Source organism: Equus caballus, chromosome 8, assembly GCF_041296265.1.
Source record: "Equus caballus isolate H_3958 breed thoroughbred chromosome 8, TB-T2T, whole genome shotgun sequence".
In the NCBI taxonomy this organism is placed as follows: Eukaryota; Metazoa; Chordata; class Mammalia; order Perissodactyla; family Equidae; genus Equus; species Equus caballus.
In genome coordinates this window covers 23,563,650-23,590,490 of record NC_091691.1, presented here as the reverse complement: position 1 = coordinate 23,590,490, position 26,841 = coordinate 23,563,650, and the positions used below count along the sequence as shown (strand labels likewise).

Sequence of the window (26,841 nt, the reverse complement as noted above, 5' to 3'; positions counted from 1 at the left end):
AGCTGATCAGTGGTGGTCGGGGGCTGGGGGGCTGGGGGGCTATTGTCTGACGGCTGCTGGGTCTCCTTTGGGGGGATGCAGACATTATGGAACTAGACAGCGCTGATGTCTGCACAACATTGTGAAGGCGCTAAGTGCATGCCACTGAATCGTTCACTTTAAAATGATTCGCTAAGTTACGTGAATCTTACCTCAGTTAAAAAGAGACAGACAGAACTGCAAGGCCTCAGCCCAACCCTGGCCTCTCTGAAGGAATCCTCAGGCCCTGAAGCTGCCCGTTCACAAGGCCGCACTATTTCTGAGGAGAGTCATGTCACAAAGAAGAATGCTGAGAATCTGCAGCAAAGCTGGTTAATTCCAAATCCTCGCCTGGCAAAGACGGCCGGGCCTGGTGGCAGAGGGCCAGGCATGGTGGGGGCCCGCCAGTCCTGGGCCGGCTCCTGGCTCCGCCGTGTGCTTGGACCCTGGACGCTCCTCTCGCTCCTGCTGAGCCTCGGCCTTAGTGCTAAAACAGGGGTGGCCACGTTCTCCACCCCAGAGTGACAGCGAGAGCATTCTGTGAGAGACTGTGTAAAGGGCCTTGGCCAGGGCCTGGCCACAGCGAGCAGGTGATAGAGGTGGAGCTCCTCGACCTTCAGGCCTGTCCTCCCCTGGCTCAGCTACCCCGGCCGTCCGCAGTTCCACAGAGGCCTGACACAGCCCACATGCTCTCCCTTGGTTGTGCCATCCCGTGTGAGAAGTGACAGCAGTTAGCCATATATTATGTCACCTTGGCTGCCTCAAACCATGGGAATGGGTGGAGATGGCACCCAGGAAAGAGATTCCAGAATCTTCTTGTATGCTGATTCTGCCAGCAGAGACCAAACCCCTGAACCCACACCCCCTGCTCTGAGGTGGCCTCCTTGCTTCCCCTCTGAGCCCTCCTACAAATGTGGTCGCATCCCCCTCCCACCCAACACTCAGAACCTTCCGTGACCTCCCACTGCCCAGAGATGACCTTCTAGCGCCTCCTTTCTTGCCAAGAGACCCCTCTTGCTACACACGAGCCATGCTGACCCTCCTCAATTCCCGGAACGCTACAGACCCTCTCCCACCCTGAGCCCATGGCAAACATGCCCCTCTGCCTGGAATGCTCCCTCCTGCCCAGGCTTCGGGGCTCAGGGGAAGCGTGCGCTCCGCCGTCTCCCAGTCCTCCATCACGCCTCCCCGGCCCCAGGGGTCTCAGGCCCCCTCTGTTTCCCCGCAGAGGGCCTCTCTCCACTTGTAACCAGCATCCAGCTGGGCGATTTCTGGAAAGCCTGCCTCTCCGCAGAGCACCGCTCCTCCGTGACTGAGAGCGGAGACGTGTCCGCCACACTCCCAACTACACTCCCTGCACACAGTAGGTGCTAAGAACTGATTGCTGAGTGAGTGAATAAACATCTCTACCTCTGTCACGACAGTCTTCTTTCAGTATGAGAGTCTCTGGGGGGTCCCCGCTCAGGGCGCCAGCCCCAAGCCACGTGGCCTGGGGGGCCCAGGCAGGAGAGGGGGCCGCCCCCTGCAGCTGGAAGGAAGCTGCTCCTTCTCCTGCTCCTGAAATTGAGGGTTTGGGATTTCAACCCCAACGACTTAATACCAGGTTTCCGTTCCTGTCACAGCCGCAGAGGACAGCGCTGAGCGCAGGAGTGCGGGGTCGTTCGGCCTGTGTTGTTTCCCTAAGCCACATGAGAGTGAAAAAAAGACCAAAATAATTTTTTTCTATTTTACCCTGGAACAAAGTCAGCGATGGGAGAGGCAAGGGCTGTTTCTCTCTGCTTCCAGAAGGGAAATCGGCTCTAGCAGGGGCTGGCTTATTCTGGTCCAGGAGGACGCCTGCAGCAGGGGCCCCGAAATGGCTCCGTTTGGGAACTGGGCTGACCAGGGGCTGCGGGCTTCCCTCCTGTCCCTGGGCCTCCTGCTTTCCCCTGAGGCTTGGCTCGTGCTTTCTGACCCCTGCTTGTCCCCCTCAGGGCTGGGCCGTGGGGTTCAGAGGGGCTGGCAGACTCAGCCTACATCTGTCCTTCAGAATTGGAACATGTTGGGGAGCCGGCCTGGTGGCACAGCGGTTAAGTTCGCACGTTCGCTTCTCGGCGGCCGGGGGTTCGCCAGTTTGGATCCTAGGTGCGGACATGGCACTGCTTGGCACGCCATGCTGTGGTAGGCGTCCCACATATAAAGTAGAGGAAGATGGGCATGATGTTAGCTCAGGGCCAGGCTTCCTCAGCAAAAAAGAGGAGGACTGGCAGTAGTTAGCTCAGGCTAATCTTCCTCAAGAAAAAGAAAAAAAAAAAAAGAATTGGAACATGTTGGGACAGACACTGAACGCTGTGGAAAGTTCCGTTCCCTTCGAAGCCCGCGTCTCCCTCTCACGTTCTCCCCACACCTGGAGGTGGGCGGCGGGTGAAGCCAGGCAGATGTTTCTGGCATCACTCCACAAAAGAAGAGACTAAGGCCCCCATGGCGATGCCTGTGAGGCAGGGGTCCCTCCTGGCCTTTTTCAACTCAGGGGAGGCACTCAGCATTTGCTGAATGAATGCAAGAATGTTTTATCTGCCTCCGTTTACCCTTTAATTTACCTTCTGTGTGTATGTGGTAAAATTCACATAATGTAAATTTACCCTTTTAACCATTTTTTAAAAGTTGTCATAAAGTTCAGTGCCATTAAGCACATTCACAGGCTGTGCAACCGTCAGCACTCCGTAGTTCCGGAACATGTGCATCACCCCAAATGGGAGCCCTACATCCATTACGCAGTCACCCCCCTCCTCCCTCCTGCCAGCTTGTGGTGACCATCGGTCTGCTTTCCGTCTGTACGGATTTATGTATTCTGGACGTTTCATATCAATGGAATCATAAAGCGTGTGGCCTTTGTGTCTGGTGTCTGCCACACAGCGTCGTGCTGTCAGGGTTCCCTGACGTTGCGGCAGGCGTCGGTGCTCCCTTCCTTTCCCCGGCTGTGTGCGGCTAGTTTCATTTATCCGTTCATCGGGACTTGAACTGACTTTTGGATTATGGCTTATTTTACCCCTGACAACACGGGACCTGCCCAGGGTACCCAGGGGTGTGTGGGGTGCCCGGCACATGGTCGGCGCTCGGGAGACATCTGTGCAACGAGTGAGGCAGTGGCAGATGGGCCCCCAGCCGGCCTCGTGACTCTCGCTGACAGCTCTGCCCTCTCCCCCGCCCCGGGCATCTCGGGCCTCTGCCCACCTACCTGGAACCTGTGGCAGCTGAAGAGCTTCCTCAACATGGTTCTAAAGTCCAGGGGCGGCCTGGGCGCGGGGACCCGGGCCGCGGTCGGCTCGGCAGCTCTGCCCTCCTCGCCGGAGGCCGGGGCTGGGGGCGCCTGCTCCTCCTCCTCCTCCTCCTCCTCATTCTCCCACTTCTTGTAGTTGATGTTCCAGGTGTGGTAGTCGTCCCCAACGACGGTGAAGTGTCTCAAGAACTTGCTCATCCTCTCAGCGGGAGCCACCTTGGGCCTGCGGGTGACTGTCTGAAGGGAGGGGACAGAGAGTGAGCATGCGCTCAGGTAGGGTGGCCTCAGAGCCTGTCCAGCCACTCGGACCCCACGTCACCCTGGTGGGGGGACCAGGGCCCTGGCTGGGCCGGGCCACAGGGTAAGGACAGAGCACCGTGTGAACGCAGCGACCGTGAGGTCACGGTGGTTTCTTGTGCTTTTATTTTGGGAAGCCAAGGTCTCACTGCCGGTGAGGCAACAGGAAACCCCAGACCCATCAGGCCTGTCGCCGGGGTCTGGTTGGCAGTAACCAACGGAATTGGCGCAGCAGCCCGGTCGCAAAACACCCACCGCAGGCCCACGTGCAACTCCCGGAAGAGCAGCCCCGCGGTTCAGAGACATCACAACCTGACAAAGCGGAGGTGAGAGTTGGCAGGGCGGCGGGGAGGGGAAGCCAAAAGTAAAAGTACCCAGAGTTTCACAGAAAAGTGAAGGCCTCCCTCCCACCACAGACCAGCCCTTGACAGGTGAGCGGCAAGTGGACTTTTCCTAAGCTCAGCCAGTGCTGTTCAAACACACTGTGGACGGTTCTTTAAAGACACATGACTTCAGGGGCCGGCCCCGTGGCCGAGTGGTTAAGTTCACGCTCTGCTTGGGCAGCTCAGGGTTTCACTGGTTCAGATCCTAGGCGCAGACACGGCACTGCTCATCGAGCCATGCTGAGGCAGCATCCCACATGCCACAACTAGAAGGACCCACAACTAAGAATATACAACTATGTACTGGGGGGCTTTGGAGAGAAAAAGGGGAAAAAAAATCTCTCTCTCTAAAAAAAAAAGAGACATCACTTCAAAGCAAAGAGCAAGTAATCCTCCCCCTTTGACGAACTTACCCTGTCAGATATCAAATTTTTTATGAAGTTCAATAATGAAAGCTTTCGCGTATGCATATAAGAATAGGTGATGTGATCAGTGGAACAGGAACGGAGAGCCCCAAACAGACCCGGGTCCCTGTGGGAACCTGCAGGTGATGATGGAGGTCAGATCAGTGGGAAAAGGCTAGAGGTTAGGGCAGCTGGCTGTCCCAAAGGAAAAAACAGACCCCACCTCATACCACACGCAGAATAAATTTCAGATGCACTGACGTTAACATAAACACATATAAATGTAAAAAACCTTTAAAGTCTTAGAACAAAACACAAACCAGTATCTTCATGACCTTAGGCTAGGGAAAGGTTGCTTAATAAGACACAAAATACAAAAGAAATGGATAGATTTGACTCATCAAAACTAAAAGCTTTTATATTTTACACACACAGACACACACACAAAACACAGCCCTACAAAGTTAAGACACACCACAGATTGGGAGTAAATATTTGCGATGGACTTAATAGACAAAGATTTAGTGTCCAGAATATATAAAGACATGTTACAAAAAAGAAGAGACAACTCCAAGGCAAGCTAGGTGACGGATATTAACAGACAGGTCATGTCAGAGGAAACGCAAATGGCCAAGACGCTCAGCTTCACTAGTGCTCAGGAAAACGGGAATTGAAGTAACAATCGTACACCTTTCCACTGCTCAGACTGGCACGAATGTTCAGGTGTATGACAGCAGGTGTTGGTAAAGGTGTGAAGCAGTGGGGTCTCTCCGACACTGAAGACAGGCACGGACACCGCCACCACCACTTTTGGAAGCCATCCGGCATTGTTTTGTCAAGTTGAAGTTGTGCGTATTTTTCTTAATCATCTAGTGATTCCATCCCGAGAGAGGCTCCAAAAAGGAGCTCGCCCACATCTGCTTAAATCAGTGAGATGTTCAAGAATGTTCACCTCAGTGGTGGGAGACAGAGGAACGCATCTTCTCTATTCATGTGATGGAATACTAGGCAGCAGGTAAAACGAATGAACTAATCTCTGTGTATCACCGATGACATCCACATGTTCCTGCGTGGCAGCACTGGGCACAGTGGATCACTCCTTTATTCACACACCTCCTTCATTGGCTTCTGAGATTCCACACGCTCCTGGTTTTCCTCCTCCCTCAGTGGCTGCTTCTCACCAGTCTCTTTGGCTGGATCCCTTAAGAGGAAGACCTTCCTTTTAAGCATTGGCACTCCCAGCCTCGAGCCTATGACCACCTCTCTTCTCCACGCCAAGCCATGGATAGCTATCCATCTCTACGCTGAAGATGCTCAAACACTATCTCCACTCCCCATCTCTCACCTGAACTCCAGACACGATGCCCAACTGTTTACAGGACGTCACCCTTAGTTATCTAATGGCTCTCTTATCCCTAGCACGTCTGAAGCAGAATCATTCATTCCTCACCCAAAGTTTCCCCATCTCACTTCATGGCGTTTCATTTGCCTGCCTTCTCAGGCCAATAACCTTGGGTCATTCTTGAGCCTTCTCTCTCTCACTCAACATTTGCCCAACGGTGAATTCACTGGCTCTGTGTAGTTTAAACTACATTCCGAGGAAGACCGCTTCTCCATCTCCACTGCCGTTGGGTCAAGCCAACCATTTCTTGCCATCTCTTGCCTGGCAGCCTCCCCGCCTCCTCCCAGTACCCATTCTGCATGCAGCAACTAGACAGAACTTTCTAAAACATAAAGGAGGCCACAGCATGCCCTTCCCGAAAACCCTCAAGTGGTTTTCAGCACACTTGGTCCCTCTCCCTGGGATTCTCTTCCCCCAGACATCTGCTTGGCTCACACCTTCACTCAGGTCAGGCTGCTGTGCACATGTCACCCCTTCTGAGGCCCTGTCTGGTCACCCTCCCCTGGGCTCACCGCAACCCCTTCATTTTTCTTTATTGCACTTATTCCTGTCTGACATTATGTGTGTAATGTTTATCTGTTTGTTATCTGCCTCCCCTACTAGAATCTAAGCTCCATGAGGGACTTTTTCCATCTTGTGCAACTGGATATCCAGTGCCTTGCACTTAATAGAAACTCAAAAACACTCAAATATTTAAGTGACTGAATGAATACAGCCATGTGGGTAGATCTTAAAAAATATATTGAGTATAAAAGGAAGATATAGGGGCCGCCCTGTGACCGAGTGGTTCAGTTCGCGTGCTCTGCTTCGGTGGCCCAGGGTTTAGCCGGTTCGAATCCTGGGCGCGGACATGGCACCGCTCATCAAGCCATGCTGAGGCATGGGGCTGGCCCGGTGGCACAGCAGTTAAGTTCGCACGTTCCGCTTCTTGGCGGCAGCCCGGGGTTCGCCAGTTCGGATCTCGGGTGCTGATATGGCACCGCTTGGCAAGCCATGCTGTGGTAGGCATCCCACATATAAAGGAGAGGAAGATGGGCATGGATGTTAGCTCAGGGCCAGGCTTCCTCAGCAAAAAGGGGAGGACTGGCAGTAGTTAGTTCAGGGCTAATCTTCCTCAAAAAAAAAAAAAGCCATGCTGAGGCAGCATCCCACATGCCACAACTAGAAAGATCCACAACTAAAAATACACAACTATGTACCCAAGGGCTTTGGGTGAAAAAAGAAAAATAAAATCTTAAAAAAAAAAAAAAGGAAGATATAGAAGAATCTGAATATAATACCACTTAAGTAAAATTTTAGAAATACAGGCAAAATATTACTATATACTGTTTTTGGAATGAATAAAAATGTGAGTGTAAACACACGAAAGATTGAGATTTCTGCTTCTGGCCATGACAGAGTATAGTAACTGGTACCAGCTTCACCCTCTTGCTATAAACTACCATAAAACTGGATCAAATATATGAAATTTACTGTGATCCTTAAGAGAAGAGAAACAAGTGAGATGAGCCTGATGATCACCCTGGCTTTCTGCATGGGGGAACTTTTTGGACTATGGAGGCAAAGATTATAGTTCAGGGCTCCTGGGCCTCCCTCCCTCCCTCAGGAATTTGCATGGCAAAATACCAGAGAAAAGGAAGCTGTGCAGAGAAAGAGCTCCAAAAATATGACTTTGGTTGAATTTTAAACAGCTGAACAACCAGCAGAGATGACACAGGGCCAGGTTAGGAGATGTGTGAGTTCCAAACGGCCAGAGTAGAGACATCTCATTGAATATCCTGAGCATTTAGTAGAAATTCCAGAAAAGCCATGCCTTATACATAAACCTAATCCCAAATAAACTGAAAAATAAGCCTTAAAGAGATCAAGCTGATCCCCAAATAAATTAACTGCCTGTTGGAACAAAACTCAAATTCTATCGGGAGGGCAACAAAATACACTCAACAACGTAGCCTTAGTAATGTCCACCACACAATAAAAAATTACTAGACGATAAAGAAGCAGAAAAATTTGGCCCATAACCAGTAGAAAAATTAGCTTATTAGTTCAAAATAGACAGAGATAATGGAATTGGCCAAGAAAGACTTGAAAATAGCTATTATAAATATGTTCAAGGATTTCAAGCAAAACATGAACTTAATGAAGGAACAAGTAGAAAATCTCAATAGAGAAATGGCAAGTATAAAAAAGATCCAAATGGATACTCTAGGACTGAAAAATACACGTATGAAACAAAAAATCACTTGCACTCAACTGCTGATTAGATACCGCAGACGGAAAGATCAGTGAACTTAAAGACAGAGCAATAGAAAACATCAAGTGGAAGCATGGCAAGAAGAAACACTGGCGGGGAAGTGGGGAAGAACAGAGCCTCAGGGACAATATCAAATGCTCTAACATACGTGTACCTGGAGTACAAAAAGGAAATGAGAAAGAGACACGGGCAGAAAAATATTTGGAGAAATAATGCCTGAAAAAATTTTCAAATTTGATGGAAACATATAAACATGTAGATCCAAGAAGCTGAGTGAACACCAAGGAGGACAAACACACAAAAGAATGGACGGGAAGGAGACACCAGCTTCACGGGGGCGGGTGCCTCAGGGAGGGGTAAGGGCTGAAAATAGAGAGAGTGAAAAAGTACTTGAATGCTATCTGAAAACATCTTTTTAAATTACAAAAAGATTTGAGGAGAATATGACAAGATGTTAATAACCATCAATTCAGGATGGTGATTACATACGTATTTGATAATATTTTTAATCTTTTATGTTTTTACACTTTTCAAAGTAAAATAAAACAATCTCTCTCCATCAGTGCACCTTTGGTGCATGCTCAGACTTTTTTTCATAACAGGTTTCATGAGCTCAGGAAAGGTTGGAGCCCAGAGAGACGCCCTGGTCTGATGTCCCCCCTCTTGCAGAGATGGGAGCATTTCAGGGATGGGTGGCCAGGCAACCAGCAGCAGTGCATTTGGGAACAGGACTCAAGCTCTGTGGCCCCCAGTCCACTGTCCTTTCCTCTGTTCTGTGGTGCCTTGTAACTTTCCAAGCTCCAAATTCGGTCAAAGGACACCACCTCTTTCACAAGCCTCCCATGAACCCCAACATTTTCTTGTTAAGTGCCCCGGGGAAGTCCCTGGCACTTCAAAGACTGCGTGGAAGGTCGTGGGTGACAGGTGTGGAGGGGGTGGTGCTCCAAGATGCTACCTCCCATGGTTGGGACTCCAGGCTGCCTGCCCTGCCCAGTCTTCCATATTGTTCCGGTACCTTCAGAGCCCCAGATTTGAGACTTCCTCAGATGCTGAGAGGCCCTAGAAGAGCTTATGACCACTGCATAACCTCCTGAGAGCGAACTTTGCGTTCTTTGCCCATCCACTTTCCTGGGGCCAGTCTCTCTTCTCCCCACCTCCACAGTCCCCTTCCTCGTCCCGCGCCGCCCCAGGCCAAGGCTCCATCCTCTCATCCAGGAAGACAGCAACAGCCTCGTTACCGATCTCCCTCCCTCGACCCAGTTCTTCCAGTGCATTCTGCACCCAGCAGCCTGAGCAGCCTTTATACACATTCAGCTCTGGCCATACCACCTGATCGTATCACTGCCCCCTGCTAACCTCCTGAATTAGCTCCTTTTTGCTTTTCCGGTAAAAATCCAAGATCCTTCAAGTGTTATAAATGGCCCTGGGGGGTGTGACCTCATCTCCTTCCCCACAACCTGCTCACCATACCCCAGCCACGCTGGCCACCCTTCCGTGCCACCAATGCTCCCCACGCTCCCAACTCTGAGCCTTCATGTGGGCTCTTCCCTCAACCTGGGATGCTCTTCTCCCCACTCTGAGCTTGGCTTACTCTTACTCACGCTTGACGCCTCAGCTGAAATGTCTCTTCCTCAGAGAGCCCTCCTTGACCCCTAAAATCTAAATCAGACCCCTTTCTCTATGTTATAACTTTTATTCATACTCTACTTTTTCTTTGAGATCCCTCATCACAGTCTAAGTAGAAATTTTTGTATGTAGCCATTTACCACTTCTCTCTCTTCACTGGCGCTGAAGCGGCATGAAGGCAGGGTCTGTCTCCCCACAGTCGCATGTGGCCTTGAGCTAGAGCAGAAGCCCAGCAAGTGCCTGTTGGCTGAGAGCCCTGGTACCCGTCTCCTGCCCCAGGCTGCAGGCTTGTCGCCAGCCTCCCAGGTGTCCTGAAGCCTCTGGTGGCTACCAGCCATAATGTCCCCCGAAAACCCCTCGCCTGGCAGACGGGGACCTCCTGGGCTAGTTCTCAGCCTGGTAGTCGCCTCAGGGCGCTTTGCAAAGACCACGTTTATATTTTACTGGAGAGGATGTTTTTCTTTCTGAAACCTTGAGACCAGTAAAGAAGCCACTTTCAGTAATTTGGGATGAAAATATTGACGGCACCCAGCAGAGCGGAAAACAACTCTGGTTTTAAGTCAAAAACCTGTCATGCCAGAAGCAGAAAAGGTCAAAGACGTAGCTCATGAGGAAAATGCCGTGGGCCTCAGCAACTTCACCGCCCACCCTGGACTCTCAGCTCTCGGGTCCCCCTACCCTGCCTGGAAGGACTGACTCAGTGAGTTATGGAGCGCCAACCTCTGTGCCAGCCTGGAGCGGCGCCTCCCTTAGTGCCAGTTATTATTATTATTCGGCAGCAAAAACGCTCATCTCTGCTCCTCAGACTTGGTCACCACCCAGGGCTGTCCCCCTCCTCTGTTTACTGGCCCGCTGCCTGCCGTGCCACCCAGACTTCTGTCTCATGAACGCAGATTCCTTTTGTGGCTGAAGCCAGACTGAGCTGTTACTGTCATTTGCAACCCAGAGAATCTGGAGCAGCAGGGTCCCCGGCCGTGGACACCCTCGTCTCCATTGCCCCTGCATTGGCCCTTGCTGTCTCTTTATGTCCTGACACCTCCGTACCCAAGCCCACGGCTGTGGGTCCCACCTTGACTGTCCTGCATCCTCTAACACCGCTGACCCGATTGTTTGTCATTCTCGCCTCTTGATTTTTCTCCCATTTGTGGCCAACCTTTTCGGCCTCCTGTACTGTGTCCCCGCCCCCATGCCACCGCATGTCCCTGGGACCCCAGCCCAGACCTCGTCCTGGGGCAGCGCCACTCTCTCCCTTTGGTGGTCTCAGCACACCCGTGTTCTCAATGCTGCTCATGTGCAAACCGAAGTCACTAGCCCGAGCTCTACTCTCCTGCCAGGTCATTAGTTTGCTGTGACCCAAGCTGAACTAATTTCTTAGCTCTTTCCCCAATCCACTCCTCCTTCGACGTTTCCCTAGGTCCTGGCATCACATCCACCCAGCTGCCCAAGCCAAGAGCCAAAGACCATCCTCGGCTCCTCCTTCTCCCTCAAGCCCCATCAATCTAACATCTGAAACACAGAGCACGCGCCATCCTCTTTTCTCCATCTAACCCCGCCCCCCCATCACCTCTTGCTGGGACGCCCACACCAACCTCATTTGGCCTCCTGCCCCCTACCTTTTCTCCACACAGCAGTGGCCAGGGTGACCTTTCTCCAGTGCCTGTCTGGCTGTGTCCCTGCTCTCACCTACCCCTCCCATCACCTCTAGTCCCCTCCCGCCTGCCCACCACAGCCTTCAAGACAGCCAAAGCCCTCTTGGGCTCCCCAGGCCCTGGTCTCCTCCCCAGGCTCCGCCACACTCCAGTCACACCAAACGCACTGCCGTTCTAGAATGAACTGCGCTCTTTCTTGCTCCCAGGACTTTGCACAGCCTGTCCCCACTGTCTGGAGTACCCGTCGCCTGACTCACCCTAGTCCTTTTTCAGGTCTTACAGGGGTCGAGATTTCACCCCACCCTGGGAGGCCTTCCTTGAGGGCCGCCGCTGGGCGAGGGTCCTTCCTCTACCTCCCCGCCATGCCACTTACTAACGAGCACGGTGACATCTCGGTACCGTCTGTCTGTCTCCTGCTCTGCTCTGCGAGCTCTGGGAGAGCAGAGGCTCTGCCCGCTCAGCCACAAGAGGGGCTCAATAAATATTTAATAAGCAAATTAACAACAAAACCACAGGAGCTACCCCCAAAGGTAAACGTATCGCCTCCTTCTCTTTTGCACATGACAGGTGTTATACCAGAAGAACTACTGCCCGGGAGAGACGGGGAGAAATGAGCAAAGCAACGCAGGAGAGACGGAGAGAAAACGTTCCTGCGGACGTCTGTTTTCACAGGCTCTGAAGCTGTCCTCTGTGGGGAGGAACATCCCTATTTCAGGGTCATCCAACAACCACAGAAAAAAGTACTTTCTAATAAATTCAGCCAACTCCTGACTCTCAGGGCCTGATGTCCCTGAGGTCCCCTTTCCCTGTCCCTCCCAGAGCCTACTTTTGGGGACCTGATTTGCTTATTGATCAACACTGTGCCTCAAAGCAACAAGACACAACAGCAGCGACATCTATTGTTGCTCATTGTTTATTTTTGGTTACATAATATTAGCACGCTGCTAAGTCCCTTAAATGCACTATTTCATTCTAATTCCTAACAATTCTCTGAGGTCAAGGCCATCATTTTGGGTCTTGGTGATGGAGGCGAGGTGACTTGTCGAAAGTCACGCACTTGGAAAATGGCAGAGCCAGGCTCTGCCCCTGGGCTGTATGACCCGGATCCCGGGTTTTAGAATGCGAGATCAAGAAGCGGCCGGGCAGCCAAGGGCTGCAGATCTGCCCACGAGGAGGGTGTCATGGGTTGAAGTGCGGCTGCCTCAAAATCCACGTCCACTCGGAACCTCAGAATGTGACCTTACTCGGAATACAGGTCTCTGCAAATGTACTCAGTGAAAGATCTTGAGATGAAATCATCCTGGATTGGCGGGCCCTAAATCCAATGACTGGTGTCCTTATGAGAGGAGAGGATACAGAGAGGAGAAGGCCACGTGAAGATGGAGGCAGAGATTGCAGCGATGCAGCCACACGCCAAGGACGCCAAGGATGCCAGCAACCACCAGAAGCTGGGAGGAAAGCATGGAACAGGTCCTTCCTCAGAGCCTCGGAAGGAACCAATGCTACCGACACCTCGATTTTAGACTTCGGGCCTTCAGAACCTAGAGAATACATTTCTGTCGTTTTATGACCCACCCCCAACTTTTTGGTTCTCTGTTAGGGCAGCTCCAGGAAGCCAATACAGAGGGTACGTGCCCGAGTCTGCCCTTGACGGGCAGCCACAGACCGTGTGTGCTCCCTCCTGGGCCACGCCTCCATCCTGGCCTCCAAGGAGGAAGCAGTCTCCTCCAGAGGTCACAAAACCACGGGACGAAGCCTATGTCTGCAGCCAGTCCTGGCATGGCTGCTGCTTTTGCTCTCAGATTCCACTCCCTTCCCTCTTGCTCTCACCGAATGCCCCTAACGATCCTCAGAGTTGGGCAGGGCAGAGAGGGGAGGGCTCGCCACCTACAGAAAAGGGGAAACTGAGGCATGGGGAGGAGGGACCAAGGGCCCAGAGTCACAGGGTGTGGCAGGCTGACAGAGGCGTAGGGAAGGGGCACTCCCAGGTGCCATGTGGTGGGCACGCGTGCCCTTTCCAGGAGCGCAGTGGGGTATTTCTTCCATCTTTTTTTTTTAAAGATTTTATTTTTTCCTTTTTCTCCCCAAAGCCCCCCGGTACATAGTTGTATATTCTTCGTTGTGGGTCCTTCTAGTTGTGGTATGTGGGACGCTGCCTCAGCGTGGTTTGATGAGCAGTGCCATGTCCGCGCCCAGGATTCGAACCAACGAAACACTGGGCTGCCTGCAGTGGAGCGCGCGAACTTAACCACTCGGCCACGGGGCCAGCCCCTATTTCTTCCATCTTTTGAAAAAATGTTTGAGTCTCTCCAATGTGCCAGGCACGGGAGCAGAGGAGGGCATCAGCCTTAAACCAGTTTCCATCAAAATTTAGAACGTCCCTATCATTTGCCCTGAGACGGGACTCACACCTGAGCACACGGATGCTCGCTGCAGTCCTGCCACAGCAGCCAGACCCGGGAGTGACCTCAGAGCCCGTCACTAACTGCACCGTGGTGGACCCACAGCACGGATGCTCCTGGCTGCTCGGGCTGCGGCAGCCCGTGCACCTGGAGGCGCTGACATGGAAAGGAGTCCTCCATCTCTGCGAAATCTAAGTGAAAAGCAGCATGTTATGGACCAGAATGTACCACAGAATTCCATTTTTGTTAAAACGGATAAACAACCCAAATGGAAAGGTTACCTCTGGGAAGGAGGTGGGACTGGGTTGGAGGGCGAAGAGAACCATTTAATTTTTATCGTATTAGGTTTAACCATAAGAAAGAGCATTTTTGGAGGGAGCTCTGGCCCGCAGAGGACTGAGTGGAGAATGAAGCACTCGGGGGCAAGGAGGGAGAAGGAACCAATGCATGCATCACCGGGATCCCGGCTAAGAAAGCCAAAACGACGGAGCAAGCAGTGAAAAACAGAGAAACAGAAGTAAGTGGTAAAGCCAGCGTAGGAACTCGAGTCTACCAGCTCTGTTCTTTCCAAGATGCTCTGTCAACGAGGCGACAATATGGCAGAAAAGCTGATTTTTTAAAGCAAAAAGAATGATGACTTTCTAAGAGGTGGAATCCAGGTTCTGCGATGCAACCTCGCCTCCCTCAACACGTGGGGAGCGGGGCCCCGCAACAGGGCAGCTGCCACCAGTCCCTGGACTGGCACCTGGGTCTTATCTTCCGGTCCAGGGGTCTTAAGACATACCCAGGCCGGGTCAGAGAAGCTGTCCCCAGGCCCACTTTCTCTCCCCCGTGGTCCCCATGCATCGAGCCTCTCCACAAGCTGAGTCCCCCATTTGCCTCTGCCGTCCTCTGCCTCGCGCTGGCCTCGCCTCCAGGCCCACTCACGGGAGGATGCGCCAGCTCCTCCTGCTCGCCGGCCTCCAGCCTCTCCATCAGCAGCCCACCGCCTGCGCTGCTCGACACACACCCACGTCACTCCCTGCGCAGAAAAGACCTGAGGCAGCAGCCCCAGAAAGGCCTGCCTGGCCCTCGCTGGCATCCGGACACCTGGGTCTCGGGAGGTCCCACCACTCCCTGGTAAGAACTCGCTGTGCCTGGACAGCTCATGTCAACAACGTGGTTCTACTGAACTCCTGCTTTCCTTCAGGGAGTCTGGAATTTTCCTAAGTGCCTGGCAGATGGTGCCCACGTGACCAGCCCCCACAAGGCCCCTGGAGCTGCTAACGAGCTTTCCCAACAGATGGTTCGCACATGCAGTCAGCTCCTCACTGAGGACTTCCGTGCATCCTGGGGCCTCCGCTGGGAGAGGAATCTGGAAGCCTGGGCTGGTTTCCCCTGGGCCTCCCCTCATGCGCCTTTTCCTCTTGCTGAATTTTCTTTGTATCTTTTTGCTGTAAAAACCTTAGCCATGCGTCAAACTGTGTGCTGAGTCCTATGAACCCTCGCAGCGAATCACTGAACCTGGGGTGATCTTGGGGACCCCTGACACACTCTCTTATTTAAAACTCTTCTTTGAATTCCCACTGCTTTTAAAAATAAAGACTAAAGAGCCTTCCTGAGGCCCAGACCCACTCTGTATGCTATGGCTGGGCCTATCCTACCTCACCTCGCACCACTCTCTCTGCTCTGGCCACACTTTCTCCATTCGGCCCTTAAGACGTGACATGTTTCTTCAACCACAGGGCCTTTGCACATGTGGTTTCCTCCACCGGCAATGCTTACCCCTCTCCCACCTCATCATGTATCTTCTTCTCCTCCTTCAGGAGGTCCCTCCCCAAGCACCCAGCTCCAGGAGACTGACTGGTACCTCCCCGCTTTGCATGCACACAGGGCCCCACACCCCTCCCCTGAGGAGTCGAGTCCACCTGTTTGTGTGACTGTTCGAGCCTGTCACCCGCCGGCAGGGCAGAGACAGGGTGGGCTCCTGCTCGTGGGGTGTCCCGCACGCCTGGCGGACTGCAGGCTCCCACCAAACATACCTGGAGGGCAGAATGGGTCCCTCGAGCCAAGCTCTCCCCCGGGGGAGGTAGGAGGACTCCAGCAGCAAGCTCCCCAGCCGGCGCAGCCCCAGCCCCCGGAAGCTCGTGTTCTGAGGAATGCCTATTTTTAAGACCAAGGAAGTCTTTAAATAAGCGTGTCAGCCTTTCCTTCTCTAGGGCGGGGAGGAAGTTTGAAGTACACGAGAAAACCACCGCCACGGCTGCCCAGCTTCGGGGGGCTGCTTATGGGCTGAGGACCCCACCAGCAGCCCAGGTACCCCGAGAGCCGTGCTCTCCACCATTTCTCTCCTTTTCCTGTAGGGTCAGGATCCCTTCAGTCTTGACAGACAAATCTGCCAACCCGGCATGATGATGATCGTGAGGCTGGGTAGAGACGATGTGTGAAATAATATTTACGGTCATGGAAATTCTAGTGATTGTAACTATCCCCAGGGTACCTGCCATGCCCCAGCTCTGTGCAAAGACTTTTAGAATACACTGCAGCAACCCCACGAGGTGGGGGCTGAACGGTCTCCATTTACAGATGAGGAAGCTGGGAACAGAGAGGCCAAGTGACTTGCCCCAGGTCACACAGTGAGAAGCAGAGCTCGGATTGTGATGCAGGCTGCTGGCCCAGAGCCCCCTCCTCCTACACGGCCTCTCTGAACAGCCCCCGGACCTGGCTCCCAGCTGGTGGAGGCCGGGGCTGGGCAGGGCGTTCGGCCCAGTGTTGCTCAATAAAAAATACACATTAGAGGCTGCCTCTCAGGACACACCCCCAAACGCACATCCTGGAGCCAACACTGAATTACCACGTGCAGGACACTCACACCTTCTACCTGATTCTATTTCACTTCTTAAAAGGCTGATTGCAGGAGTCACCAGTGGGCTGAGTTTGAAAGACACGGGTACGGGGAGGAGGGTCCTGCCCCGGCCGAGGGAGATGTGTCAGAGAGGCAACAGCCCTGTCCAAGGCTGTGACATCAGCCTTGTTGTCAGGGAAGCATAAGTCATGCTGTTTGTTTACGAAGGCGTAGAAAGAAAACAAAAGCATGGAAAGAAAACAACGTGGCTATCTGGCTAGAAACAGAGACCCATCGCCAGCGTCACTGGGTCACCCACCGTCTGGGCACCGCATCGGCTGCGGGGAGGGGCACAGGTGGCGGTCCGGGCGCCCCTCCTTCTTGCCTTGCGTGGTACGGGCTGTGGTCTCCCAGGCTTGGCCCTGGCTGCACACTGGAACCCCCAAAGCTTTAACAACCCCAGCGCTGGGCGCCGGCCCCGAGGCTGTGGCCTGGTGGGTGTGGGAGAGGCCTGGGGCTGGGGTCTCCGCGTGCTGCCAAGGCCGACGCCCAGCACCCTAGATGGATCCGGGGCCTCCAGACGCCTCGGAGAAACGAGCCACAGGGCCACGGGGCCTGCAGCACGCCTGGCTCCCAGGCTCCCCGAGGTGCTGGTGACACACAGTCACCGAGATGAGGCTGGGGACCCAAGCGGCCTCAGGACTGAGTCGCCAGCTCCCGCGCGGTCAGGGTCTGCTGGCCCCAGCACCCTGCCAAGTGCGCTCTCGGCCCGGCCCGGTGTCATCCTCACCACAAGTCTCTGAGGAAAGGTCAGAGTTCCCGGCTCCCAGAAGAGGGAAACTGAGGCTCAGAGAGGTGGGAAGGGGCGGAGGGACTCTGAGGAGGGCAGCTGGTGAGCCCTGTCAGCGGAGCTGGCCCTGGCAGACCGGCTCGAGCACGGCTCGAGCACGGCTGAGATGGCCCCGGCTTCTCCCACAGCACGGCCGTCTTGCTCCCAGAGACAAGGGGAGCCGGGCAACCAGCAAGCTCCCCAAGGCAATCCTGCGAACGCAGCGGTTTAAAACCACCTCCACTCAGCAGGGCACCTTCCGAGAAGGCGCCTGCTCTCTGACTCAGCAAAGGCTCCTGGCCAGTCTTCCCAGCTCCCCCAGGGCTGCAGGGCCAGCCCATGTCCTGGCCTCGTGCGATGATGGACAGGCTCCCACCCCTGGAGTTCCCCGGGGCTGTCTTTGCTTCTCCATTCCAGCCCTCTGCTTCCCCTGTGGCTTCTGTGTCCTCAACCCCACCCCACCCCACCTCAGCCCCTCCCCAGCGCCATTCAGACCCCCCAGACTCGCCTGGACACCCCCAGCTTCACCTGCTGGCATTCACCCCAATGGACAGATGCTGAGTCTGGATCTACGTTAGTACGACTATCGTGAAAGCACGAGCAAGAGAAAATTCATAATCCCACACACCAAACATCCTCTCTTTCTCACCTCTGTGTCTTTATAGTTACAGCCAAGGACTGCAGACAATTTGGTGTCTTCTGTCCCACTAGCTCCACGCATCACACTTGGGCCTTTCTCACGGCCCAGAAACGCAGCAAGGAGTTCATGCTCTCACCATCGCATTTACTGATTTCATTGTTCCCCACTTTTGCACCGTGAGCACCAATTCTAAGACCGCATTTTCACATTTCTGAAGTGCCCACGTGTCCTACAATGGACTGGTGTCACAGCGCGTCGCAGTCCACGCGGCCCTGCTCTCCCTCACGGCACATGGAGTAACGGTGCAGCCCCGCTCAACGGCATCGCGAGCGCTCAGAGCCACGGCTCGCGAACTGCACCGTTCCCTTCTTACGGGCTATTTCCTTTTCTGCAAGCGAGATGACCAAGTGTGATTACAAACATTTTCATGAGTCTTGACACACACTGTCAGATTTCTTTTGCGGACAGCTGTGTGGGTGGTCCAGCCCTCCCCAGATATAGGAGCAAGCCAGTGTCACCACCGTATACCCGCTGTCGCCCTCTCCGCTTACTTTTCTGGTGTGCCTAATTTGATAGGAAGCTACAAACAAGGGGAAGTGTGAACTCTTTCTCTCTGCCTTTGACTAGTAACAGTAGCTGGAACTCACGGACGCCCGTTATGGGGTGGCAGGCTTATGCTTCCCACCCCATATCAGGCATTGTCACAACTCCACACGGTGGTGACTGTCGTCCTACTGGAAATGCCCTTTCCTTCAATCCCATAAATTCAAATCCCCAGGCCAGTTCAGGCTGCCTCTGCAGAGCCTTCTAAGACCTTCCAAGGGAAAGGGGAACTTCTCCTCTGAACAGCAGTCCCACATTGTGTGCATTGCACCGCCACGCTCCCCAAATCCCACACGTGTCCCTTGTGAATCCCCACGCAACCTCACTTCTCTCCAGCGCCGCTTGCCTGCCAGAGGGCTCCCTGCCCGGCCCTGCTTGTCCTTTCTGTCCTCTCCATCCGTCTGCACACAGCACTAGAGACCTCTCTGAGCCCCGGCCTGGCCAGTCGCCGCCCTGCTGACCACCTTGCACCGCCGGCCCACTGCTCTTAGAACCACCACTGAAACCTCCATGTCCCCCAGGCTCTGCAGGCCCTTGTCTCCCCCCGGCCTGTGGCCCCCATGGGGCTGCCCCCGCCGGCCCCACTCCCATCCACCTGCTGACCTCTGCACAGGCTGCCTCCTCTGCCGGGACACCTTCCTCAGTCTTCCTCCTGCACCCGGCTACTCCTCTGGCTCGCCAGGTGTCAGCTCAGGGAGGCCTCCCTGATCTGAAGGTCTCACTGGCCCCTATGAAGCTCCAAAGTTAGCCAGGGCCTCTCCTGCGCAGCACCCCCCGCCCCCAACAGGCACCTTCACACAGTTTTGTGACTTCTTGATAAGGGTCTGTCTCCCAGCTGGAGAGGAAGCCACTGGCAGGCCGGACCAGTGTCTGTGCTGTGCTGCTGCAGCCCGATAGCTATGTTGGTGCCTGGCACACGGCTGGTACTTGGTAGACATTTGTTAGGGGAATGAATGAATGAATGAATGAGGGAAGAAGTCCTCCCCGGAGCCCTTGCTGCCCCGGTGCTCCCCGGTCTGCTTCCCTCCTGCCTGCAGTGGACTCTTCCTTGAGCTCTTCCCCAGGGATCTAGCCCATTTTCCCCCATTTTCGGGACGGATCACATTTGAAAGCGTTCAAGGCACAATCACAGAGTGATTAAGGGCACAGGAGCTGGCGGGGGGAGGGGGTGGTTTGAACCTCTTGCTAGCTGTGTGAGCTTGGGCCAGTTGCTAAACCTTGCTGTGCCACAATTTCCCTAACTGTAAGATGGGGAAGGTGGTCTCACCACCACGGCCCGGGTTCATTTCCAGGTCAGGGAGCCACACCACCGTCTGTGGGTTGTCATACAGTGGCGGCTGCCCGTTGCCGTGATGCGGAAAGCTATGCCGTGGGTATGTCAAATACCAGCAGAGTCATCGATGGTGGACAGGTTTCAGCAGAGCTTCCAGACTAAGACAGACTAGGAAGAAGGAGCCAGCCACCCACTTCCGAGAAAACTGGCCGTGAACACACTATGAATAGAGCAGAACATTGTCTGATACGGTGCCGGACGGGGAGAGGACGGCGCAAAAAGACCAGGTGGGTCCCGCTCTGCTGTCCACAGGGTCCGACTAGGAGTCGGCATCGACTCAACGGCACTAACAACAACAAAGATGGGGGAAATAATGGTACTTAAGTCACAGGGTTGTTTGCAGGACTTAAAAAAACAAATACCTAGTGGCCAGCCCGGTGGAACAGCAGGTAAGTTTACGTGCACCGCTTCTGCGGCCCAGGGTTCGCGAGTTCAGACCCCAGGAGTGGACCTAGCACTGCCTATCAAGCCATGCTGTGGCGGGCGTCCCACATACAAAGTAGAGGAAGATGGGCACGGATGTTAGCTCAGGGCCAGTCTTCCTCAAAAAACAAACAAACAAAAACGAATACCTGGAAAGTCCTCAGCACACGCCTGGCATTTCAGTAGCTGTGAGTCGCTCATGTTATTATCACTATTACCACTGCCGTCGTGTCTCATTAACTCAAAGGTGCATACTTCCCCATATTTCAGCATTTCTGAAAGCAGAATTGCTGGCCTCGTGTGAAGTGCCCTTGGCCATTTCCCCTCCTACGTCATAAAAAGCTCTACAATCAGAACAGTCTCACAACTAAAGGGGTCGTCAATTTGCTGAAGTACAAAGTCACCACCAGCATCACCCCCTGGTCCTGCTGACCCTCACATTTGCATCCGGGACTCTGCCAGAATCCCCTGCTGCTCCCCTGAGCTCCCAGCACCGCCCCAACGGCTCTGCCTCCCGGGCCCCCAGAACCTCCAAGTGAGCAGTCGAGATGGAAGGCAACACTGCTCTCCACCTTGTCCCCACCCTTCACAACCGATGTCCCCCAAACCCAACAGACTCACACCCCAGATATCAGGACCGTGGTCTGGGACGGCAGCACCACGCAGGAGGCAAAGCCCTGGCTCGGGGGTCAGGCCAGGCTGAAATCTCATTTCCGCCACTTCCCACCTGTGTGATCTTGAGCCAGTGGCTTCACCTCTCTGTACCCAAGTGCCTTTATCCGTAAAATGGGTGGTAGGGAAAAGCCCCTTACGGGCTCAGTATTGGTCCAGCGTTCTGAGGCCATGCTTTCCTTGACCTTTCTTGCCAAACCTTCAAGAACAGGGCTGGTAAGTAATTTTGTCCCCATTTTCCAGATGAGGAAACTGAGGCTCAGGGAGGTGAAGGGCCTGGCCTAAGGGCACACGGTTACTAAAACGCAGAGCTGGGAACTGAACGGCCTGCCTCAGACCATCAGGCTCTCCTGAGCTTACGCGAGCTCCTTCTGCAGGCTCCGCCTGTGACTTTAAACACTTTGGGACGGCGGAAACACCCCGAACAGGCGTTGCCCCATCCTGTTAGAAACACCCAACAGAATTATCTTCCTGAGGCTGGGAGGTCCTCCGGTGCTGCTGGCCCACAGATCAATTACCTTGTCATCCCAGGCGGCCATTCTCCTGTCGTCTCTGGATCTGCAAAATAAGAAGACGCTTGTCCAGATATGTCACACTGCTATTGTCTCAGGATGCGCTTTGCAATCCTTTCTTACAAACTATTTTTAACTTGCTTAAGTGTCTGAACATAATACAAAGTTCAGAGGGTACGTAGAAGGACTGGATCCCGGGCATATACCCCAAAAGAATTGAAAACAGGCATCCGAACAAATAGCAGTCCATCGATATTCACGGTCAACAGGCGGAACCCACCCGAGTGCCCAGTGATGGATGAGCAGATAAATCAAAGACGTCATATCCGCACAACGGAACGGTACCCAGCCATAAAAGAAATGAGGCACCGACCCCCGCCACACCGTGGACGAGCCTCTGAAACGTTACGCTGAGTGAAAGAAGCCCTTAGCCGCCAACGCCACATACTATACGATCCCACTGATATGTACATCCCGAATCTGCGAAGCTGTAGGGACAGAAAGCCGTGTCGTGGTTGCCAGGGCTGGGGCAGGGGGTCAAGGAGCGACTGGTTAGTGGGTTCGGAGTGATGAAAATGTTCTGGAACTAGACACACGTGGCAGTTTCATGACATCAGCAATGGACTAAATTCCACTGAATTGTTCATTTTAAAATGGTTAATTTTATGTTATATGAATTTCATTCCAATTTAGAAAAAAAAAGACATTGCAGTGTTGCGGCTGCTCTGGACAGAAGCGAAGAACCTCAACGTGCCCCCGCGGGTCTGGACAAGTGGGTTAGGTAGGCCTGAGCAGCGGCAGAGCCTAGGGCTGGCGAGCGCCCCCTGTGACGAGGAAAGACGTGAACAGTGCAGTAAGCCAAAAGCCCCACATCACAGCAGAGTACGTGCAGTAGGACCCTATCCTCATGAAAACACTGCATTTGCACTTTTTTCTTAAAGTCTGTGAGGATATAGCCAAGGTCTGAACTATTGCAGTGACTATGTATTATTTCTTAAAAATTATTTTTAATGTAGGTGACACATGCATGTAGCAAAAAACCTTACTATAAAAAGATATACTATGACCAGGATGCCTCCTTCCCGCCCCCGTTCCTGCACACACAGCGACTCTCACCGCTTTCCTAGGGAGCCATCGGGGGTGTTCCACACCTCCGCAAGCACACACGTACGTACTCTCTTTTTTATTTTTTAAACAAATGAGAACCCACACACTGCTCCGGGCCCCGCTTATTTCCCTTTAAGGTGTGGCAGGCTGAATACTAGCCGCCAAAGACGAGCACGTCTGAATCCCAGAACCTACCAATATGTTACTAGATGTGGCAAAAGGGACCTGACAGATCTGATTAAATTAGGGGTTCTGTGATGGCGGGTTGTCGGGATGGACCCAGTGTAATCAGAGGGGTGTTTATAAGCAAAGCAGGAGAGTCAGAGCCATAGGAGGAGCTGTGAAGGCTGGAGTCCGAGATCTGAAGATGTCATACTGTTGGCTTTGAAGATGGAGTGAAGGGGCCACAGTCAGAAAGAAGAGACTCCTAGAGCCTCCAGGAGGAATGCAGCCCTGCCCCACCTTGACTTTGGTCCACGGAGATGGATTGTGGCCATCTGACCCCTGAACTGGAAGACAGTAAGCTGATGTCGCTTGAAGCCAACAACCTGAGAAGGCTCACGCAGCCCCTCAGAGGTCGTTCTGTATGGGGCGCTCCTTGGAAGGACTGCACGGGATGCCCCGTGGGGATGTGTGCAGTCCCACCTGCGACCAGCATTTAGACTGCTGCCCCATGTTCCCATGAATAACCCTGCACACCGTGTGCTACTTTTCTCATTAAAAATCATTACCATTTTGAAAAAAATATTCACAAAGATGAAAAGAAAGTTCTTTCTCTCCCCATAGTACTCTGCAGAGAGTTTCTTGCTGGTTGACTGGCAGAGCAGCTCCTGCAGCCAGCGGAGCTCAGCTCGAGCTGTTCCTGTCCCAGCCCCCCAGGGCCCACACCCTGCTCTCACGGGACGGGCTCAGGTGGAACCGTCACCACCAGCGAAGGGGAATGGAAGAATTAGGGCACCCTGGAGATTTCCCTCCTTCACCAGACAGGAAATAGAACCAGCCCGATGTAGGAAAACACCCAGCTTCACTAAGGCAAGCAACAGAAAATTTACACCTACCGTGACCTCCCCATTAAACTAGACAAAGCAAATAAAAATGGAAAAACCCAGTGCTTTTGCGATACGGAAGCTCGCACGCACTGCCGGGGCCGATGTTTCTGAACAGCCACCTGGTAAGAAGTGGCGAGGCCCCCAGGATGATCACACTTGACGTGAGCAGTTTGGGAACTATATCTCAAAGAAGTCACTTGAACGTGGATGGACCTCGAGGGCATTATGTTAAGCGAAATAAGTCAGTCAGAGAAAGACGATCTCTATATGACTCCACTCATAGGTGGAAATTAGTATATTGAGAAGGAGATCTGATCGGTGGTTACCAGGGAAAAGGGGGGGTGGGGGGAGGGTACGAAGGGGGAAGTGGTGTACCCACAACATGACTAACAAAAATGTACAACTGAAATCTCACAAGCTTGTAATCTATCATAACATTAATAAAAATAAAAAAAAAAAAAAAAAAAAAAGAAGTCACTTGAGAGCAAAGGGACATGTGCCATTTGCACCCCAACGTTTAGAGCTAAGCTGGGGATTATGGGCGGAACTCGGAAACAGCCCACAAGCCCCGCTTTAGGGAAAAGCCGAGGAAGGCAGCGGGCTGCGAGGGGCGATGACAGTCCTGAGGTCTATGCAGAGATGCAGAAAGCACGCTGTTAAGCAACGAGAAGTAAGGAAAGCACACTCCAAACGTCGCACACACCGCTTGCAAATGTACAAAACCAGGCACTGTGCTGGGCTCTGGGGATCCACAGTGAAGAGGCAAGAACGAGGTCAGGGCCCTGGCAGGCAGATACTTTAGCCGAGGAGACGAACAAGGAGCCAAGGAAACACACGAGCAAGGCCACATCACCCCGGGCTAGGCGCGGGAGAGGGAAACACAGGAGGCCACAGGGAGCAGGCGAGGGCGCCTCTGCAGGCGGTGCTCTCGGAAGACTTCTGCGCAGGTCACTCTCACGACACCCCTGAACCGCAAGGAGGTAAGTCACAAGAAGACGGCAGGGAAGAGCATTCCCGGGAGAAGGAAGAGCGTGAGCACAGGCCGAGAGAGCAGAGAATTCAGGCTGTCCGAGGAGGAGGGAGGGAGGCCCATGTGGCTGCAGGGGGCAGCTGAGGGGAGGACGGGGCAGGAGACGAGAGTCAAGAACCAAGCAGGCCCCAGTCGCCTAGAGGGCTTGGTAGACAATGCTGAGGGGTGGGGTGGGGGTCGAGGGGGGGATGCAGAGGAGCGGCCAGATTCAGGATACACCAAGGGGTAGGACGTGCTGCTGGCCCAGAGACGCGGGATGGGAAGAGGAGCAGGCTTTGGAGTAGGAATACTCTGGGTTTCCTCCTTCTTGTAAACCAGTCAAGGGGAGGGCGGTTACTGGGGGGCTGTAGAGCCGTTCTAGAATTGCGCAAGCGTCAGCCCAAAGATTTTCAAAACCCTGCCCCTCCCAGCCTTTCCCCCAGGGAGTCAGGGGGAGAAGTTGCCGCCTCCAGCCCTGGTCTTACTCAAGAAGCACCAGCTGCTGGTGGGGCTGTCCGGAAACGCTGCAGATCTCAGATAGCCCTGACCACCCGGGGTGAAGGTGTCCAGGCCAAGAAGTGCTTTCCGAGGGCGGGGACGAGGGTGGAGGGACCCGGCTGGCTTGGCAGTAATCTTGGGCCAGGTGTTCGGCTAAGCTTTTACACCGACCACCGAATTCAACCTTCCCAGCCATCCCATGGGGTAGACACTGTGCATAACCCCGTCGGACAGACAAGGAAACTGAGGCATGGAGAGGTGCAGTCCTGTGGCTAAGCCCGCGAGAGCCCCCTGTACCCAGTGGAGGTGCTGGGTAGAGGCCTGGGAGTCCGGGAGGGGCCGCACTGCTCCCCACCCCTGTCCAGAATCTAACCTGGCCCCAGCCCCCCAGCTTGCTCTCGGGCACCCCCTACCCAGGCGAAGGATTTGCTGCCCTGGAGGTTCTTCCTGCAGGGATGGGCAGCCTGGCTCCTTGCAGCCTCCTCCTCGGGGTACCCAGCACTGCCTTCACCCCCACTTCTCTCCCTGCAGTCTTCCTAGGGGGCCCAGGCGGGGCAGGGTGGGGGCATGGATGAAACGACTTGGGGGTTCACACTGACCGGGTGTAAGTTCTGGTTCTGCCTCCTTGGCTGTGTGAGCCGCGGCAAGCGGCTCTGCCTCTCTGAGTCTCGGCTTCTTCACCTGTAAGAGGGGAGAAGGATGGTACCTGCCTCACCTGTCGCCGCTGCGCGGTGCGGTGGTGGACGGCTCCCGGCCCCGGTGAGCGCTCCACGCACACGGGCGGTTCGTATCAACGCTCCCATTTTCAAGGGGAGGCGGCCGAGGCCAGGAGGGGCTTCCCTCCCGGTGCCGCGGGTCCCGCGTGCCGCGTGCCGCCCCCCGCCCCGGGCTCCGGTACCCCCTGGGCACGGCCGGGGTCCCGTCCTCGGAGGCCGAGCACCTACCCTGCGCCCGCCGCCCGGCCGCCCGCCGACTGCGAGCCCTGCGCCCGCCCCGCCCGCGCTTCCTCCCGCCCCGCCCCGCCCGCCCCGCGGGGTCCCGGCGCCCCGGTCCCGGCCCGTCCGCGGGCCTCTGGCTTCCCCGCCGGCCCCTCCCGCTCCGCAGGCCACAGCCCGGCCTGGGCCTCCCGCTGCCCCGCAGACGGACAAAGGTCCCGCCTGGAGCCGATCGCGAATCACGGGAATGCTGGCCCCACGGCCGAGCCGAAGGGAAGGATGGGAGGAGGGAAGCACTTCCTTCCTCCGGCGGGGCCGCACGAACAGGGGAGCGGGGCTGCTCCGGGCGGCCCCCCGGGGCTGAGCACTCAGGGGCGGCGAGCAGCTGGCTTGCCCTGTGCGGTGTCCGTCAGGCAGGGGGCAGAGGCTGGGCCCAATGTCCTAAGCGGGTGGCCAGCACTGAAACTGTCAGGGTGCCCCTGGGCGAGACCCGAGGTGGAGAGGGGGCACCCTGCTCCACGGCTGGGACTGGCAAGAGGGAGCCTTCTTGCCTGGAGCCTGAGCTCCTCTATCCTCCCTGGGAGAACTCCTACTCACCTGCCGGGGCCCAGCCCTATGGCCCTCCCCTGCCTGCCCTCCCCTGCCCGGCTTCCCCAGACTCTGTTCATAGCTCATTTTCTGGAGCTGTTCACACCGTGGAGTCAGTTCCCTTA

General features: G+C 54.6%; 1 protein-coding gene across 5 annotated transcripts in view; it reads right to left on the bottom strand.

The window, feature by feature from the left end:
* HVCN1 (hydrogen voltage gated channel 1) overlaps positions 1 to 26,489 on the bottom strand; it is a 35,016-nt gene extending 8,527 nt beyond the window's left edge. Inside the window, exons 1-4 of one of the 5 annotated variants that reach the window (XM_070220179.1) lie at positions 26,340 to 26,489; positions 25,793 to 25,874; positions 21,537 to 21,576; positions 3,236 to 3,514 (exon numbers count right to left, since the gene is read on the bottom strand). In XM_070220179.1, the coding sequence (XP_070076280.1) occupies positions 3,236 to 3,514; positions 21,537 to 21,557 (300 nt within the window). In that variant the 5' untranslated portion in view covers positions 21,558 to 21,576; positions 25,793 to 25,874; positions 26,340 to 26,489. Of the gene's footprint in view, positions 1 to 3,235; positions 3,515 to 11,665; positions 11,739 to 15,715; positions 15,833 to 21,536; positions 21,577 to 25,792; positions 25,875 to 25,908; positions 26,204 to 26,339 lie in introns of those variants that run through there. The other 4 variants (XM_023647162.2, XM_023647163.2, XM_005612600.4 and 1 more) reach the window with 4 other exon arrangements.
* Between the last annotated feature and the right edge of the window lie 352 nt (positions 26,490 to 26,841).